Source organism: Globicephala melas, chromosome 5, assembly GCF_963455315.2.
Source record: "Globicephala melas chromosome 5, mGloMel1.2, whole genome shotgun sequence".
Taxonomy (NCBI): Eukaryota; Metazoa; Chordata; class Mammalia; order Artiodactyla; family Delphinidae; genus Globicephala; species Globicephala melas.
The window spans coordinates 89,878,488-89,898,139 of NC_083318.1; the positions used below are offsets into that span (position 1 = coordinate 89,878,488).

At 39.0% G+C, this 19,652-nt stretch overlaps 1 protein-coding gene across 8 annotated transcripts in view; it reads left to right on the forward strand.

The window, feature by feature from the left end:
* The window catches only part of SLC4A4 (solute carrier family 4 member 4), a 354,361-nt gene that overhangs the window by 294,051 nt on the left and 40,658 nt on the right, over positions 1-19,652 (forward strand). For all 8 annotated transcript variants that reach the window (XM_060299449.1, XM_060299452.1, XM_060299447.1 and 5 more), the window contains 2 exons: positions 4,947-5,138; positions 18,225-18,338. In XM_060299449.1, the coding sequence (XP_060155432.1) occupies positions 4,947-5,138; positions 18,225-18,338 (306 nt within the window). The remainder of the gene's footprint in view (positions 1-4,946; positions 5,139-18,224; positions 18,339-19,652) is intronic.

Below are 19,652 nucleotides of genomic sequence, written 5' to 3' on the forward strand. Positions count from 1 at the left end.
TGGGTGAGATGTGATGTATTCTAATATAAAGTCTTCACCATAATGTGACTTGCGAGAAAGAAAACAATTAACGATGACTTCAAGTTTTCTGTTCTTAGAATTGAGGAGGATAAAGTTGCCATTAACAGAAATGGGCAAGACCCTAGGGGGAGCAGGTTTGAGGAAGATTAGGAGTTAGTTTTTGAACATGGTTAAGTTTAACATGCCTCTGAGGATGTAAGTACAGATGTAGAATAGTTTACTAAGAAGTAGGTACAAAATGATTAATCTTTCTCTGAATTGGAGAACATTTGCTGAGAGATAAGAAATCACTGTTAATCCTGAAAGCAGGAAGTTGCTCTTAGAGTGAATGAAAATTGGAGTGTGGTTGAAATACACAGAGAATGTCGTATTAGGAGGACAGAATTATCTCAGTTATAACAACACGAAGGCAGTACTTCTGAAGCTTCTTTGCATCACTGCCTCCTTTGAGGTTCTAATGAAATCTTTGGTCGCTCTTCCCAGATAAATGTACATACACACAATGTTTTACATATTTCAGCAGATTGAGGGATTTCTTTCTTCTTCATGTCACTTGACATCTACGCTGGATGTGTCCAACACAGTATTGCCTTCTTTCAGGAACCAGTGTTATTTGGTTGTACATTTTCCACCATGACTTACTGAACTGTAAACAGAGTGGTTTTCACGTGAAGGATACTATTCACTTTAGAGCATTTTCCAAAGTTAGGAGCACAGTGATCTTCATGGTACTCTTTTGCAGCTATTTAAGTAAAAAGTCCTATTTGTAGTTGCACAGGAAAGTGAAGTTACTTTTTTCTGTGTTCCAACTGAGTGGTGATAGAGTTGAGATTGAAACCCATGAGGGTATTTTCCCAGTCGGCTGCTTTGATACATGTTCAGTATTTCCATGAACTAAAGAAGAATCATTTATATCTTTTTGCTTATTCTATGACTGAATTACAAATGATCAAAACCAGAATTATTTACAGTGAATCAACCAGCATCACAAACACTATTCATGAAATAATAAGTATAAAAGGCTGCCAAACAAAAATGTGTAATGTACTATTCTGATGAAATCATGAGATTTTTATTTAGTACAATAATGTAAAGTAACATAGGAGTCCTAGACAAGAGAGTAAACCACAGTAGGCACACTTTTGCTATGAAGAACCAGATAGTAAATATTTTAGGATTTGTGTGTCAGTCTCTGCTGAAATTACTCAGTGCTGCAGCTGTAGCAAAAAGCAGCCATGAACAGTGTGTAAATGAATGAGCATGGCTGTGTTTCAATAAAACTTTATTTACAGAAACAGGTAGCGGGTTGTATTTGGCCAGTGAAATGTTGTTTACTAAGTCCTAGATTAAACTACTCATGGTAATTTTAGGTAACTTTTTAATAAGAGATGGGTAGATAGATAAACAGATAGGTAGATAGATAATTCTGCTCAGCACTGGCCTCCCTCCAGGGTTTACCTACTTTGCTTTAAAGCTTCTGACCTAAGGCTGCCTACATAGAAAACTTCTTGTGTCCACGAACATGGAGTAGATTTAAGTTTATTGAATGCAGAAGCTACACTTAGAACTTCTCTGTATCAGCACCCAGCCCAGAATGGAGCTCAAAATGATTAGTTGAATAATCGCCCCAGTCAGTGGAATAAGTTGACCTATCTGGACCTTTCTCCATTCTCATCCTTACGTTAACCTATCTGGACCTTTCTCCATTCTCATCCTTACTTCACGTCACATGCTCCTAACCTGTCGTTAGAGAACTCGGTGTGAAGAGAGCACAGCCTGGAGCAAAGAGTGCTGTCCGTGAAGATGATGACAATTTTTAAAATTGAAGTACAGTTAATTTACAGTGTTGTGTTAGTTTCAGGTGTTCAGCAAAGTGATTCAGTTATACATATGTATACAAATCTATTCTTTTCCATTATAGGCTATTACAAGATACTGAATATAGTTCCCTGTGCTATACAGTAGGTCCTTGTTGTTTATGTATTTTAAATATAGTAGGGTGTATCTGTTAATCTCAAACTCCTCTCAGACTGAGCTAGGATTCCAGAGAGATGAGTCAGGAGCTGCTTTGCGGTAGGCAGGGACGTTGAGAGACAGAGAGACTCAAGGCCTCCTAACTGTGTAAAGGCAGAATAGCTCAGTTTTGTCCATTTTAATTATTGGGGTCCTGGGTAAATTTTAAATGAAAAAGATGTTTCACTGATGATAAAAATTTAAAAACCGTTAGCTTCTAGCAAGTGGCAACTTGTATCAGCGCAGTTTTTGTTGTTTTTAATGTTTCCTTTACTTAGGTAAGGCAAAATTGACCTCTGAAGCAAAAGATGTTATTTCTACGCAGAAGTATCTGTTTCATAGATAACAAAATGAGATATGTGATAGTAAAAATTATATAAATTGATATATGTGATGATTAAATCATAAGCTAATTATCTAACACTCTACTTTTCATCTTTACTTATATACATCATTAATAATGAGTCATGCTTGGTCTTAATGTTTAGTTTACGATATGGATTTTGCCTGAAGTTTTACAGAATTAAGATTCATTGATACCAGCTTATGCAGAATAGTAACACTGAAATAACACAAATAATATAGATGTCTTTTCAGTGATATTTAAGTAGAATTATTTTTAGCTAGTTTGTTTTATGGGAGTGGGAAACTGTGTGTTAAGATACAGATACTGATATAAATACATGCTGCCTAAAGTTTTTATACTGAAGCCCTTAGTGAAAGATGGTGTTGGAGGCTAAAATTTCTGTACAATGACACAAAGAATCATTTGAGGCATACAAAATTGTGTTACTGGCATTTTAAGTTGATGTAAACAAGAAACCATGTCTGTCCTGCACATCTGTATAGTTTTCACCTCAACCTGAATCTCTGTAAGAAAATCAATAAAACTGCCTGTTGGGGTTGTTTTAATGCAGCTTACCTCTTCTGGGAGCTGCAGCTATAAAGAAAGATTCTGCTGATATTAAAGTGCTGAAATTAAAGTGAAATTATGGTAAATTTTTGCTGGTTTTAAACCAAAGAAATCTGTTACCTGTTATGACCTCTAAACTTCAAAGGTATTATGCAAAAAATATTCATATGCAGAAATCTGAAAAACAAAATGAGATGTGATTAATCACCTCTCAGAAACAGACTTTAACAAAAGAGTAATTGTGCAATTCAGCTGTTTACAAGTTGAAACTAATATTTCAGGGAAAGATCTAGAGTTTTGGGGGGGGTTTTCCTGACTTATGTAAGAACTTTACCTTTTGAGCTCTATAAAAATATGAACTCTTTCTGGTCAGAGATTCTTCTTTTATGTGTGTGACCTTCTTTTATGACTAGATGACTTATATTAAGAGAATTCATGAATAGTAAAGGATATTGATGCATTTGGTGAGAGGGACAACTCTTGCCTCCAACGGACAGGAAAAGTTTTTCTTTCTATATTTCTTTGAAAGGTATTCTCAAATTACTCTTCTGTTAGCACATGACATACTCATTAGCCCTGCACCTAAGAGAAAATCCAGCATCACGGCACCAGCAGATTCAGTGTCTGGTGAAAGTCTGCTTCCTGGTTCTAGACAGTCTTCTCATTGTGTCCTCATGTGACAGAAGGAACAAGGAACACTCTGGGGTCTCTTTTGCAAGGGCACTAATCCCATTCATGAAGACTCCACCCTCTTGACCTAATCACCTCTCAAAGGCCCTGCCTCCGAATACCATCACATAGGGGATAAAGTTTCAGCATATGAATTTTAGGGGAGCCCAAATATTCAGACAGTAGCACCCCATTAGCGTTGGTGAGTAACTGGCTGCAAGAGGGCATAACCTTCCAGGTGAGGCTGCTCTTAAGCAGCAAAAGGCAGTTTTCTAGAGAAGGAGACAGCTGTGAGCTGATAGCAGCTAAAACTCAGCAGCTGGAGGATGAGTGCCCAGGCCTTATCCACTACGCTAGCAAAAGGATTCTCTTGCATATTGGAAACAGAAACAGGAGTGAGCTCCTGTCAAGAAATACAGCACTGACAACATGACAGCAGTTCACGAGCCAGAAGAAAATTTGAAAATTGACCTGTGAGCTTGAGGCCATGTAACACAGGGCTAGAGATCCCATACCCAACTCCACAGCCCATCACAGCACTCTCCAATAATGGATTCTCTTGACACTGACCTGGAGTCAACAAGAAAAGCTGTATTTTATTAGGTTATGCAATTGAAAAAAGCAGAGATCTCCAACATTTTTATAGTTTAGTTCCTGAAGTCACCAATCTCTATAGTTATTTAGAAAAGAAATAGCTCATTTGTGAAAGCTCTGGGTAAATTAGTTAACCAAATGTAACCTTGAGAGCATTAACTCTATGGCCATCAGCTTGAAGCACAAGAGTCTGTGCACTACAGAAATCAGTACTTTTTTTTTTTGGCTGCTTAGTGCAGCCTGCGGGATCCTAGTTCCCCAACCAGGGGTTGAACCCGTGCCCTCTGCACTGGGAGCGTGGAGTCTCAACCACTGGACCTCCAGGGAAGCCCCATCAGAAGTCATCACTTTTTGAACAACAAAGGTGTTTCAGAGAGTCTCACGTTTGGAGACTTAAGATATTATTGTGTCTTGGTTTACTCTCAGGAAGGTTCACAGGAAAGAAAGACTTTGTGGTTTGTTTCTGTTGAACAGATGGTTGATTGTAGGGTTGTAGCACAAACCAGCTAACGGATTGCATCATTCTCATTGTATTTTCAATAATTGATAGCCTCCTGGCCCCCCTTACCTGTTATTCCATTAACACCTCCTCAGGTGTCACCTTCCAATGGTTTACCCTCAGGCTGTTTTACAGAGACTCTTAGCATAATTCCGTATATAGCCCATCAAGTATCAAAAGCTGCTTTTGTTGTGGCACAGTGTTCCCCAGAAAAATTTTCCTGTTTTTCTTCTTCAGCACCATAATGCTACCTTTGACTGGGCATTTCTGACGACGAAGGAGTGTTTGAAATATGGAGGAAAGCTCATGGGCAACAACTGTGGTTTTGTTCCTGATATCACTCTCATGTCTTTCATCCTTTTCTTGGGCACCTACACCTCTTCTATGGCTCTGAAAAAATTCAAAACTAGTCGTTATTTTCCAACCACGGTAAGTACCTGAGCTTTAAGTAATTTTCATTGAATTCCCACTGTATTAACAATAATACAGCTTTACAAAATGAAAAAGGCACCTGTAATTCAACCTTTCCAATATAAATTTGTGCATTTAAAAAATTGCTTTCCAGTCTGTGTCTATGTGCATACATATTCTTAATATAATTGTAGTCTAGCTTTGAAAAACCATCCAAGGATTTTGCTCACGTAATTCTACCCTAAATTCTGACTGTTGTAATTCCAAATGTACTGAAAGAAAAAAGTGGGCTGTATTCTATACAAAAATGCACAAGTTAAGAAAAGACCTTCTAAATCCATAGTGTGTTTGAGTACCTAAGCCAAAACTCTTTTCATATTAATCAGGAATTTTGACATAGAACTCTTTGTTCATCAGCTGCACATGAGAGTAATTGAGTAGTTGAATCATGGACTGTAGGAGTAAACTTGAGCCGTGCTACACTAGTACTGGTGTAAGATATGAGTGTCATCTGAGCCAACCTTCCCTTCCCATAGTGACAAACGCCCTACTGTGGAAACACAGATAATTGAGCTGAGTTGTGCAGGCATCCTGTCTCCCATTAATATGCTTAGGTGAGCTCAAAGTCAAAAATGTGGTTCCTTGAGAGACTACAAGACCAACATTTAGTTAATGGCATTTTGTGTTTTTACCTGCAGAACAAAACTAATCCTTTGCTTTACAGTTCAGTTCTCACTGTTTAGGGTGTCAATACTTCTTAGTATTGTTGATTATACCTCATTTTTATCAATGAGCTGCTCTCCACAGCTGAAATCTCATGAATCTCTCCTCCTGTGTTCTTGTAGAAGGAGCAGGAGAACTTTGGAAGACATGAGATGCAGTCGATAAAGTTCCTTTTCTTAATTCCTGGGAAGTGAAACTGACAATTAATACGTTCACTTTCAGCTAGGAAATTTTTTGACTCTCTGATATTTCTTTTAAAATGGAAAATAAAGGGAAGGTTTGATGATTGTCTCAATCTGTTTCGGTGGCTATAACAGAATACCAGACTGGAAGGCTTATAAACTACAGAAATTTGTTTCTCACAGCTCTGGAGGCCAGGAGGTCCAAGATCAGTGCCAGCATGGTTGGGTGAGAGCCCTCTTGCTGGTTCCTAGCCAGCACCTTTTCACTGTGCCCTCAGGAGGTAGAAGGGCTGGGGAGCTCTGCAGAGTGTCCTTTATAGGAATGCTAATGCCATTCCTGAAGGCTCCATCCTCATGTTCTTCCTAAGGCCCCACCTCCTAATATCATCTTCTTGTGGGTTAGAATTTCAACATATGGATTTTGGAGGGTCGCAACATTCAGACCACAGCTGTAATGAAATGTCCCGAGCTAGCTGGCCCAAAGAATGAAACATTTCCTCAAAGTGAAATGTAGGAAGAAGCGTTCAACTTTGTCTGCCTTAAATGGACATCACAAACTGGTGGTCCACAGGCAGAATTCAGCCCCCAGACATTCTTTGTTTACTTCACAGTTTGTAAACACACACATGCACACACATACACACTTGGAGGCTTAGGTGGAACCTGTCCTTTGCAGGTAGTTACTGTCCTCACGACTCTCTGTTGTCTAAGACTTGGCTGCTTCACACATTCAGATTAAGTGCCTATCCCTGAAGACATTTGAGCTTGTGACACCAGTTCACGCACTGGGAAATGTGCTTACTTGATCCACCTCTTCAGTGGTATATTACGTGTAGAACAGATTCCTGGGTAGAGGTCTTTGAGGGTGATTTCTTCTTCTCTATTGAGGTTTTTCCTTCTTAATTATTAATTCATGGGGCATTGTTTTTTGTGGGTTTTTTTTTGGCTCACACTTTGGGAATTATCACCCTTTTTATATCTTTCATTTGCCAAAGTCTGATATTATTTAGGCATAGTAGTAGGTAGAAAAGTAGAAAATTTGTGAAGCACTTGTAAATCATAGTTGGCAAAATAATTTCAACCTTAAAATGAATAGTGATGAATTTTTTTTCCCCCCCGGTACGCGGGCCTCTCACTGCTGTGGCCTCTCCCATTGCGGAGCACAGGCTCCGGACGTGTAGGCTCAGCAGCCATGGCTCACAGGCCCAGCTGCTCCGCGGCATGTGAGATCTTCCCGGACCGGGGCACGAACCCGTGTCCCCTGCATCGGCAGGCGGACCCTCAACCACTGCGCCACCAGGGAAGCCCAATAGTGATGAATTTTAATAGACATCACCTTTTTTTCCCAGCAGTAATTCCCAAATTGATAATAGCTCTTTAGACTAAAAGAAATTGCCCCTTATAAGAGCCCAAACAGGTAATTTCTCAGACATTGATAAATGCAATTGAGAAATGTTGAAAAATGTTGAATATGTGAAAATAGAATAATGATAGCATTCTAATTACAATTCCTATTGAGAAGGTTCTCGCATTGTTTACAATTGTTTACACCAAATTATAAAATAAACAGGCAGGAGAAAATATATGTGATTTCTAAGGAGTGATGTTTAAGTGTGTAGGCTTTCACTTTGTCATCTCCCCTACTTACTTCACGTTTATAGCTAAATAATAATACATACATAAATTCATAACATACACACATGGATAATAAGAGCATTTTTTTTCCTCTCATTTGCCAAAACATGTTTTCATTTAAACTGTCATTTAAAAGGATGGTTTCTATAGGTAGGAGCACATAGGTTTATAGATTCTTATACTTGTATACTATATTCTACAATTAAAACATATGCTTAAACATGGTAAGTTAGATAGTCCTTGACTACTGTGACAGTAATCAAGCCTAACTGTTACTGCTTCCTCGCTCACACCAACAGTTCACGTGAAACCTCTAAAATTGCAAAATGCTAATACTGGATGGCAGTGTCCTTGCCGTACAAAATGTCCGATTCTCCTTTAACTTCACAGTCATTGCTATCTTGCACTCTCATTTCCAAACTTTTGCATGAGTTGTTAGTCGATGAAGACTGTAAACTGCTGGGAAACTGTTATACTTTTATTTTACTCCTCACATCAATTAGCACCAGGTTGGATGCAGGCTAGTACTCAATATTTGTTGACTAGTGGAAACCAGTCAAGTAGAGATAAATGCTGCAATTTATGGAAAGAGCACAGATGTAGGAACCCAGAAGCAGTAGATGCTAGTGCCAGCACTGCCATTAACTGTGCACCCTTTGATAGCTAAATGTGGACTTTAGTCCACACGCGTAAAGGGAGAGACTTAAAGAAATTAATAGATGACAGTTAACATCCTTTAAACTCTAGTATTCTATAATTTTAAAGAGAGTTTTCTCATTCCATCTCCTAAAATAAGTTCTCTGTATTCAACTTGTGCTTATAGCAATGATCAGGACTTACAGGTTCCCAAAAGTTCATTATCTTCTCCATCTTTATGCCAGGTCTGCTTTTGCAGCTGCTGCCAACCTCTCTCTGTGGATGATCCACAATCGCCGTGTAGCAAATTCAAAACGTGGGGTTGTCTTTCCACAGTGGAACGTCCTTATCTTCTGGTACTCCTTACCTCAGCTAATAATATCACCTCTCTTCACAGACACCCAAGATCAAAATCTTAAAATCATACTTGGTGTATCAGTCAGAGTCCCAGCAGGAAGCAAATTATACCCTCAAATTAGGATAGTCTGAGGGGTTTAATGAAAGCATCATTTGCAAAGGTGAGATCAGGTTTAGGGAAACGGCAAAGGAGAGTGTAGTGTCTGGTAGCAGTGGGACTGTTACTATCCCTCACTCAAAGAATGTGGAAAAGGAGTGGTTGCTGGAACCTGGGGAAGACAAAATGGTAGAGAGAGCTTTCCTGAAAGGCCCCATGAGTTTGGATTGAGGGGTTTAGCCAGTCTGAGGCAACCTCAAAGGGATATAGCTTTGGGAATCAATGCTCTGATCTCTCTCTTCCCCCCATGGCCTGCCCAGGCTGAAGGCTTCTGGAATCTGGAGAGCACGTGAGCCTATTGTAGACCACACAGGTCAGCCTCCCAAGGCAGAGAGCCTGGTGGAAAAGAGTAGAAATGGATCTGGTATGATAAAAGATGATATCCATCGTATTTACCTTTCCAAGTTTTTCTTTATCAAGTTAAACTCGTCAGCCCCCTCGATTATCCTGCTATAATCGCTCTCCTTTATATGTACACTTATGCTCCCCTAGTTCAGTCTCTCATTGCCTTTGCCTAGACCAGGGTTGGTTATCCACTCTTCCCCTCCCTCATGAAGCCACTGGCAGTCCATAAGTGTGAACACTTAAGATGAAACAGTTTGCCTTTGCTAGCCTGTCCATCAGGAATTTGATTTGTCTGTCAGGCACTTCCAGAGAGCCCTAATGCTCAGTGGAACAGGGTGGAGTACAGTACCCCACTGACTGCCCCCTTTGTGCTCCCCACCCCTTTTAGAGGGGTGCATTAGTCTGTTATCCCATACATTTACTCTTCTGTTACATCGGCCTCAAGTCTTTTGCCAGTGTTTTGGCATCAAAACTTCCTGAAGGAGCATCACAGCATAATCTGTGGTCTTCTGTGGCAGATGGCCTGGGGTATTACCAGGAAATGTTCTTCCAGAGTCCCCTACCGACAAGTGGTGGTGCTCACGGAGCAGAGATGCCATCACTGCAATATGTAGTGGCAAAATGAAAGCAGTCAGCTTGAAGATGGAGCAGGATTGTGATTAGTAGAACTCATAAAGCCACAGAGCCTTTGAATTAGGCAGAATTATTGATACTTTAATATAGTCAGATGCAGTGTGGCTGGTTGATGTACGTAATTGGCATGAAAATGTTTTTCTTAAGGATCTACTTAATTTCCTCTTTTTCCTCCCCTTGGAAAAAGTAAGAGTTCTAACACGCCCATGAATTGATGTAATGGTAAGATTCTTTAATATCCTTCTGGTTGTTATTGTCATTTAAATAGAGAAGATCAGAAAGTGCCAGGTACCGTTAATAACTTTGGCAACTTCTGTGGTTTATTTAGATGACATTTGAGCAGAATGTTCTTTGATATCCTTCTTAAAAAAATAACAGTATTCTAAATTCTATAGTTAATTAGTATATTCATTCAATATTGAAAAAAATTATTTTGAGTCTGATGTGTGCTTGATACAACACTGGATGGTAAGGCTACAAAAACAAGTAATTCATGGGCCTGGAATATAGTAGGAACTTAATATGTATTTGTTGAATAAGTTAGATTTTTTGAGTTTTTAAATGGGATGATTCATTTTGATCCTTCTGCCTTATTCATGCTTACTGTCTACTGTAGGATCACACTTTGGTGACTTCATGTGACCTAAGTAAATTGATGGTGGTCTTTGAGGAGCTGGCTTTATGGATGAGAAAAAAGTGTAGAGCTTCAGGAATTTCAGTGAAAACACAATGAGCATTTTAATTAGGTGACACGTTAGTTTTTATCCATATAAAACACAGTTTAGGATTCTACAATTAGCTGTATTTTTGGAACCATGATTCTTAGTTGGCCTTTTGGCCTGTGACAATTCTATTAATGTTGGATGTGTTTAGTTTAGTTTATAAACAACTCTTTACAAGAATCAGGTAGCATCCCTACTCTGTTTTCTTTTTCTCTCAGAAATTTTTTTGGTGAATGGTAAAAACTATCAAATTGAAACAAATAATGTATCCAAATATGAGGAAGAAATAGTGAGCCTGTATTCTTTGTCCCATCCTAGTGTTAATAATACTGGGTGACATTTGGCTGGTTCTTGCGGAAACATCAGACCACATCCTGCCATTGAAGCTCATTTGGAAAATGACTTTGCTTGTCAGTGAAAGGGAATCAGATTTTCAAATTCTTGTGTTATTTTGTACCAAGGAAAATAATTTTTAAAGTCAAATTTGTTTTTAATTCAAAACTCACTTTCATATTTTTTTTTTCTTAAGAATGACAGAGGGTAATAGGTTCTGAACACAATCCAATCTGTTCAACATTCAACAAAGATTACAAATACTTAAGTTTTTGTGGATGTATAACAAAAAATACAGTCAACCTGAATTGAGCCCAAAGAAAAAAAAGGTTGGGAGCATTGTTTGGCCAAAGTGTTTTTGAGGGTTTTGTTTGCAAAGTCCCTTTTGCCGTGTGATGTGAGAGGTTTTAATGTCAGCATAGAGGTAGTCTGTGGACAGAAGTCATTTTGACCGTGGTACTTGTTGGTCAGAAGCACCATACAAAAGTCACCAGCATTGAAATCTATCCATTAACACAAAATGATCTCCTGCTCCATTTCTAGACTGTCTCATTTATACATATGACTTACCAGTTCTTTTTAAATTTAAAATTTTGTACCTTAATGTAAATTATAAAACCACCTTCCTTTTAAAGCCCTTTATTGTAATGGTTTTGGGGGGATATATCCAAGAAGACCTTATTAGAGGATCAAGAAATTTTGACACTTGGGTCTTAATCTTTGAATTTTAGTATTAGGACTTTGAATACCATCTAGTCCATCGTTGCCTCTTCATTTCTGACAACCACTCATCTGTGGGCTGCTCGAATGCTTCCCGGAACAGGAACTTCACATCTCCGAAGGCATTCCTGATAGAAAACACAAACCTGCCTTTCCACAGCCTCGTCCTCGGGGTCTGCCGTTGCCCTCAAAGCTACACAGAACAAGTTTAGTCCTTCTTTTCTATGACAGATTTCACATATTTGAAGGCAGTTTCTCCCTACAGCTTCTTTAGGCCTCCTGTCATTTTGTATGAGATGTGATTTCTGGACTCCTATTCCACTGGCCATCCTTCTCTGAGCCAGTTCCAGATTTTCAGTTTCTACTTAGAATATAGTGACCAGATTGGGACATAGTATTTCCCAGGTGATTTACTCATTTGCTTCTGGCACTCACGCATTTGGGTCTTTTGTTCTACTGCTCAGTTTGAGGCAGAATAGAGGAAGAGGCCCATGGCTGCTAAAGTCTCCTTAGCTTCCCTGCTGAACCACTTGATTAGGCCTACTCCCCTCTGTTCCCTGCTTGGAAAAACAATTTTTTTTTCAAGTAGACTTTCACTGGCTCTTAAGCCCCGCCTAGATAAATTGCCCACCCAATCCAATTCCCTTCTTTGTTCCCTGAATTTCTCTGACTTTCGAGCTTATGGCATTAAAATCCTGGAGTCTAAATCAGACTTTCCTTTTATTGAATTCTAATTGTAGTGGGTATTATTGATTCAAAATACGGTGTATTATGATTGCTGTACTGATATTAATGCTTATTTCTTTTATAGTGCTGTATAGCATTGGCTATGGGGGGAAGGGGATCAAATATTTAAACTTTCATAGTATTTTGTGCCTTTTCATGACTGCCAAAGACACATATTTGTCTGACACACTTTTTTTTCATCTAGGATAAATTCGTTTTTACACTGTTGTTTAGCATTTTCCAAGCACGGCGATCATGCGAGGAATTGACATCCTGAATTAATATTTATTGAGAACCCCCAGAGTGCCTGCTGCTGTAGTTGTCTCTTTATAACAGCTCCATCCATTGAGAACTGCTCTGCAGGCTCACAGCCTTTCCCCCCAGTTAATTTAGGAGCAGCTGCAGTCCTCGCAAAGTGAAAACCAAATATCCTCTGGGGCTTCAGAGGAACCCAATTCATTTTTTTCCCCTGTAAATTAACTAGCTTCTCACTGTTGGTGTCTCAATGATTATGACTCTCTTAATAACTAATACGGTACCATCCTTCATGAAGAGTATGTGTATAATAGATTTATTAGATGGTTATTTGAATTTCCCTTCCCATCCACTTAATGTCTTCTTTACTTTGATAGTTTAAATATTTAAGCTGGTTGCTTTTTATTAGATTGAGATATTTTGTAACTCTGCAGAGGACAGAAATATTTTTCTCCTCTCCAATTTTATAATTAAAAAATGGTAAACAAAAATAAAAGAGCTCAAAACCATTCTGGTATATAAGAATCTTAGTTGAAACACACTTTCCTTTTCCCCATTCATGAATGGAGGTAGGAATTATTATATGTCATAGCACATCTGTGTACCACTCCAAAAAAAAAGAGCAAACTTTTTTATAGTTAGTCTTTGATATATATTAGTTAACTTGTGTTTCATTTAGATTGTGATAGTTTATATTCTTAGGATATTGAAGCGTGAGCCTAGAGAGACTTAGCATTTGATTGGATGAACCCATTAGTTATGACGTTTGTCCAAGCTAAAGTTGAGGCCTCTGAATCCACAGGATTGGGCATGAAATCTTGTGGGAACAGTTTTCTCATGAAAACTTTGGCACTTCTAATCATTACTAGTAGGGAAGTAGGGACTATGGGTTTCTAATTTGATTTCTTTAATTTATATATTGACACATAAAAGGGTACTGTTTTGGAGTTTTTGCAAGAGATCGAGTTTGATGAAAAGGAAAGATAAAATAAACTAAAAAATGAAAGGAAATTCATACATGTTTCTTTTGCTAAATGTGTTTGGAAAGGTAAGAAGGACCCAAATAGAGTGATTCTTACTTCCTTAAAGTCCGATGCCACGCTACTGTACCTGGGTCCTAGAGTATATCTAGTAAGCTTGTATACTCAAAGCTTGACATTTTTCAGGCAGTTCAAATTAAAGTTTAATTTTAGTACAGGGTAAGACCTGAAGAGCCTGCTAAAATAGCACCCCTACCTGCCTTCGCTAATTAGAGGATTTAGAGTTGAATACAAAAGTGGCCTGGGAAAAATCAGTTTCCTTGACTATGAAGTTCAAACCAGATCCACTATCTTAGAAATGAATGTCTTACAATAAACACTCTTCAGGAGTGATTTCTGATGTACCTGAACCGTATTGTACAATTTAAGGGGAAGGAAGGGGAAATAGAAGTGAATATAACTGTACAGAACATATCACCCTAGCTGTGATTTTTAATAAGGTTAAGCAATATTATTAAGAGTATCTTTCTTTCCCCATAATTTTAAGAAATGTAATCCTGAATTATTAGCATTTGACTTTTTAGCTACTGTTATACCTATAGTATAATAGTGCCACACTTGACAAGAATGCCATTGCCAAGGGTTTCTACCAAATTTATATATAATATAAATATATTATATATAAATTTGTGAAACTAATAATTAAACTTAAACTGTTTATTTTACTTTATTTTTTCAATTTGTTTATTTAATTTATTTATTTTTGGCTGCATTGGGTCTTCATTGCTGCGTGCGGGCTTTCTCTAGTTGCAGCGAGCGGGGGCTACTCTTCGTCTCTGTGCGTGGGCTTCTCATTGTGATTGCAGTGGCTCTTCTTGTTGCAGAGCATGGACTGTAGGCATGTGAGCTTCAGTAGTTGTGGCTTGCAGGCTCAGTAGTTGTGGCGCACGGGCTTAGTTGCTCCGCAGCATGTGGGATCTTCCCGGACCAGGGCTTGAACCCGTGTCCCCTGCGTTGGCAGGCAGGTTCTTAATCACTGCGCCACCAGGGAAGCCCAAACTATCTGTAGTTTCCCGTGGCTGCTGTATCAAATTACCACAAACACGATGGCTTAAAACACATTTACTGTCTTGAGATCTGGAGGACAGAAGTCTGAAATATATCTCAACGAGCTAAAATCAAGGTGTTGGCAGGGCTGTGTTCTTTCTGAAGCCTCTGGGGGAGACTATCTTTCCTTGCCTTTTCCAGCTTCTAGAGGCTGCCCACATTCCTTGGTTCTTGGCCCTTTTCCTCCATCTTCAAAGCCAGTAGTGACCAGTCAAGTCTTTCTCACGCTGCATCACTCTGACACGGATTCTCCTGCCTCCCCTTTCACTTACAGGGATTCTTGTGATTACACTGGACCTACTGGAATAATCCTGGATGGTTTCCCTAATCGCGAGGTCGTCTGATTAGTAGCCTTAATTCTGTCGGCAACTCTGATTCTCCCTAGCCGTGTAACATTACATATTCACAGGTTCCAGGAATTAGGCATCTTTAGAGGGGAATTACTCTGCCTTCTACGTTATCTGACCTAAATTTTAACATGATTATCCTGGGTGATACCTTGGCAGTGTCCTCAAGTTGGTGAGTATAGAGACAGGAAGCAGGAACCATATGAGATAAAGTGGTGGTTTAGATAAGGGTGGGAATAGCAATGGAGGTGATGAGAAGAGACAGGATCCCAGATATGTTTTGAACGTAATTTGCTGACCTGTTGGATGTAGGATGTGAGAGAAAGAGAAGAGTTGCATGGATAGTCCAAAGTTTTGGGCCTAAGCGATAGGAAAAAAATAATCTGCCGTTAATTAAAATGAAGAAAACTACTGAAAGAGCAGGTTTAGGGCTTCAGTGCTTGGTTTATGGAAGGCTGAGAATGACTCCTCTCCTAAGTAAAGAAGCAGCATTTCCCCGGTGCCTGGTAGTGATTCTAGTCAGGCAGATCTGTCCCCTAGAAGGGCCAGAGGTGCGGGCCCTAGGGGCATTTCTACCAAGAAATGGCCAATTGGATTCATTTGCTACCCTCTACTTCCCTCCTCCTGTTTATGGGGGGGAAAAAAGGAGGAGCAGTGCCTTTTTAATAACCATTACCCTCTTTAGAAAGAATAACTTGTAGGATATCTGAGCTGTCAACAAGTTGGATCTGCTGAGTAAGGATTGGGAGGGTGATAAAGAAGAGAGAACTTCTTTTTTGCCTTGGCAGTGACCTCTGGTCTTGCAGTGATTCATGACCTACTGGACCAGAGAGGCTGCTGTAACATCTTAATATACTCCTGAGCCTGCTTCAACAATGACCGTCTCTTGCCAGACCATCCTGAGCTGCCCGTGTGAAAATTTACTTGCACAAAACTTAAGAAAATGGGTGTTTCCTCCCATATTGAGCCCCTGGGAAGCATCCTTTTTCTGCAGGGATTCCAGATACTTCCAACCAAAATGAGCTCTGAGTGGCAGTTTCATATTATTACTGGGTTTTTATTTCTTGTTTCTTGGAATTCAAGATTTCTTTCAGAGACCTCCTGACAGTAGATTATTTAGTTATTCCAGTGGTTTCTGCAGCCAAAGAGGCTTTGTGGAACTTGAAATAACCTGAGTTAATGTATATTAGGAGAGTTTGTGATGCTGCAGGTGCTATGCTAAAAAGCACTTTCATGGCTTATCCTATGTAATTCTTATGACAGTCCAATGAAGTTGTAGAGATTATCTTGTCTACATTTTGCAGTTGGAGTAATTAAAGCTAAGAAAGGATAAGTATTTACAAGTAGGAAATAATGGTACTGGAGTTCCAACCCAGCTAATCTGACTATAGAAACTGTGTGCTTCTAACTGCTGTACTATATGTTTTCCCCAAATTGATCCCTGCCATCTATTTGTGCTTGGTGTTAAATTGCGCCTAAAAGTCCCATAGCTGGCTCTCTGCTCCTCTGTGTGTACTTCTCCAGAAAGCTAAACCAGTCCTCCAAGAGGGAAAGGAACTTCTGGCCAAATGGCCATCTTTGATCCTGCTGCTAGTACCCAAGGCTCCTGATACCTGATCACGGTCAAGAATTGAGCACTACCGGGCTTCCCTGGTGGCGCAGTGGTTGAGAGTCTGCCTGCCGATGCAGGGGACACGGCTTCGTGCCCCGGTCCGGGAGGATCCCACATGCCACGGAGCGGCTGGGCCTGTGAGCCATGGCCTCTGAGCCTGCGCGTCCAGAGCCTGTGCTCAGCAACGGGAGAGGCCACAAAAGTGAGAGGCCCGCGTACCGCAAAAAAAAAAAAAAAAAATTGAGCACTACCATGTCCTTTACCATGTCCTTCACACCCACATCTCCAAGTAATTCCATTCTCCACTTCAGTTTCTATTGAACACCTGATTGCAGTAGTCCTACTACTCTTTCCAAAGACCCTCTATCCTGAGAATTGTGCAGCCACTCAGCCCATCACTGATCTCTCTTCACCTAGCAGCACCAGAAAGCTGACTGCTTACTCTGAGATTATGTTATCACTGCTGAATAAATCCTGATTTCATTTAGGAACAGCCTTCCTCATGTATGACTTGACTGTGAACTTCATGAAGACATGGATTGTGTCTGTTTTGTTTACTGTGGTATCCCTAGTGCCAAGCAAAGTATTAGGTACTTACAGTTGGCCCTCCGTTTTCACGGAAGCAGAAGCCGTGAATACAGAGGGCTGAATATGCTAAGTAAATTTTTGTTGAATGATCAAATTATGCACAACCATGTGTACATACCTTACAGGGAAACTCAGCTGTCTGTGCTATAGTAATGCTCGTAGGCCATTGTCAGTGCCGCTAGACACTGCAGAGGAACCGCCAACCAACTAAATGGTCCCATGTTCTGGTACTGACACAGAAATGGCCATTCTGCACCCACTCCATGGGAAAGGTTTGGGTTTAATGCACTCCCATAAAACCCAGCCCTTGTCCTGACCAGAGGCAGGTACTTAGGAAGTTTAGGTGACCACACTTACGAAGTGGTGGAGAAAGAGATGCTCCACATACAAGAGATTTTAAGCACTAGCGTAGAGTGAAAAATATTTTCTTTGGCAAAGTTAGTGAAACCATCAGATTTCTGTCTTTCATCGCTTTTTTTTCTCTGAGGTCTTAAGCCCATTCATTGGACTGGAACTGTAACACTTTCCCTGCTTGGTTCTTGGAGTTTTCAGGTTACCTGTGGAATTTATCTTGCTCTGTACTCACAACACTACCTCCCAAGTAATAAACAGAATTCTGAATTTTTGTGCAGATTTTATAATATGCCTTGAGATTTCATCCTTATTCCGGTCTCCTTTGTATTGCATACAGAAAGAGTGTTTGTATAGTACTTCAAGGATATATTATCTTTGAATCCCCTCCCCTGCCTACAGACACACACACACACACACACACACACACTCTCTCTCTCTCTCTCTCTCTCTCTCTCTCTCTCTCTCTCTCTCTCACCTGTTCTGTGCAATTAGATTATTTCTGGCCAGGTAAGAAAGTGATGCAAAAGCAATTTTAAAAATAATCTCTCTGCAGTACGACACCTCCTTTAATTTGTTAATAAAGCTGTTAGTATAAACTGTTAGGAAATATAGAATTCTTCATTCGCTTCAAACAGAGGCAGATATATATATCCAGTGCCTAATCGTCCCTGGTTTCTTTTTTATTTTCTCAGGCAAGGAAACTGATCAGTGACTTCGCCATTATCTTGTCCATTCTCATCTTTTGTGTAATAGATGCCCTGGTAGGTGTGGATACTCCAAAACTGATAGTGCCAAGTGAGTTCAAGGTAGGTGAACTTGTCTTTTGGTCATTCCTGGAATTCTTCGGTTTTCTTTCCTTTCCCCTATTCTAGTTTGTTGTATTTCTCTTTGAGTTAGTTTTGTACAATTGTCCATTTCTTTATTTTATAAATGATCAGTTGCTAGGTGCATATATACATTTTGTCTATTTTTTCACTAAAATTAAATGCCTGACTAGGACTAAATGCAAGGTTCACATTATATTGATTTTTATTGGAAATACCTTATGGTAACATTATAAACTCTGCTTTATATTTTTAGAGTATTTAAAAATATCCAGAGTATTTTCAACTGGATATTTCAAGGTTATCAACTTATAACCTTGACCCATATAATAATTCTAGGTTGCAATGTAACTATCATCATCCTGATTTTATGAAGTTGAGATTGAAGCTTATAAAAATTAAGTAAAATACCTAAGGTTACATTACTAATTCAGTGCTCTTTTCCTGCCACCAAACTACCTTCCATATACACACATGTGTATATATAATGTACATTTTAATTATTACAAAGATATAGGAATTATTCATTTTATAAACCTGTGGGTATGTACAAGCCTAATGGGTAATATTTACATTTCATTCATTCTTAAATATCCCTATCTAATTTTTCACCACAAGTCTTTCACTTATTTTCTAGAACACTCCTAACCTCTCTCTCCATCACTGAGAACCATATATTTGCTAAGAAAAATTAAACAAACTGCAGTTTTAGCTTAATGACTACCTGATGAGGAAGGGATGTCTGTGTTATAGCAAACAAAATGTTTTTTGCATTTTCTCTGCCATGATATATTTATTAGCAAAGGTAAGTGCTCATTTATTCAGTCATTAGTTAAGTCAATATTTATTGAATGCTTGCTTTGAGTCAAGCCCTATACTGGGAATTTGAAATGCATTGAAGAGCAAGACAAAGTTCCTTTCCTTATAAGCTCACAACCTGGTAAAGGTAGTAAAATGTGAATAGATTCAGTGATGGAGTTATGAGCAAAGTGAGACAGAAATATCTTCAGAGGAGAAGTGAAGCTTTCTTCATAGTAAATGTGGAGAAAATAATTCATAGTTAGGATTCTGTTTTAGTTTATTTATATTGTTTAAAATTAGGAAAAGAATAGGAAAATATGAAAATAATATCAGGGTATTTAAATAAGCTTAATTATAACATAAAATATTTGTAGCTTTATATGTATTATATCATGAAACAATTGCAATTTGGCAGTAGTAAAAACAACTTCTGTATAATTGCTAAAACCCTTGCCTACCTCCTTACTGAATATTACATTTGGGTTTTTCTTATGG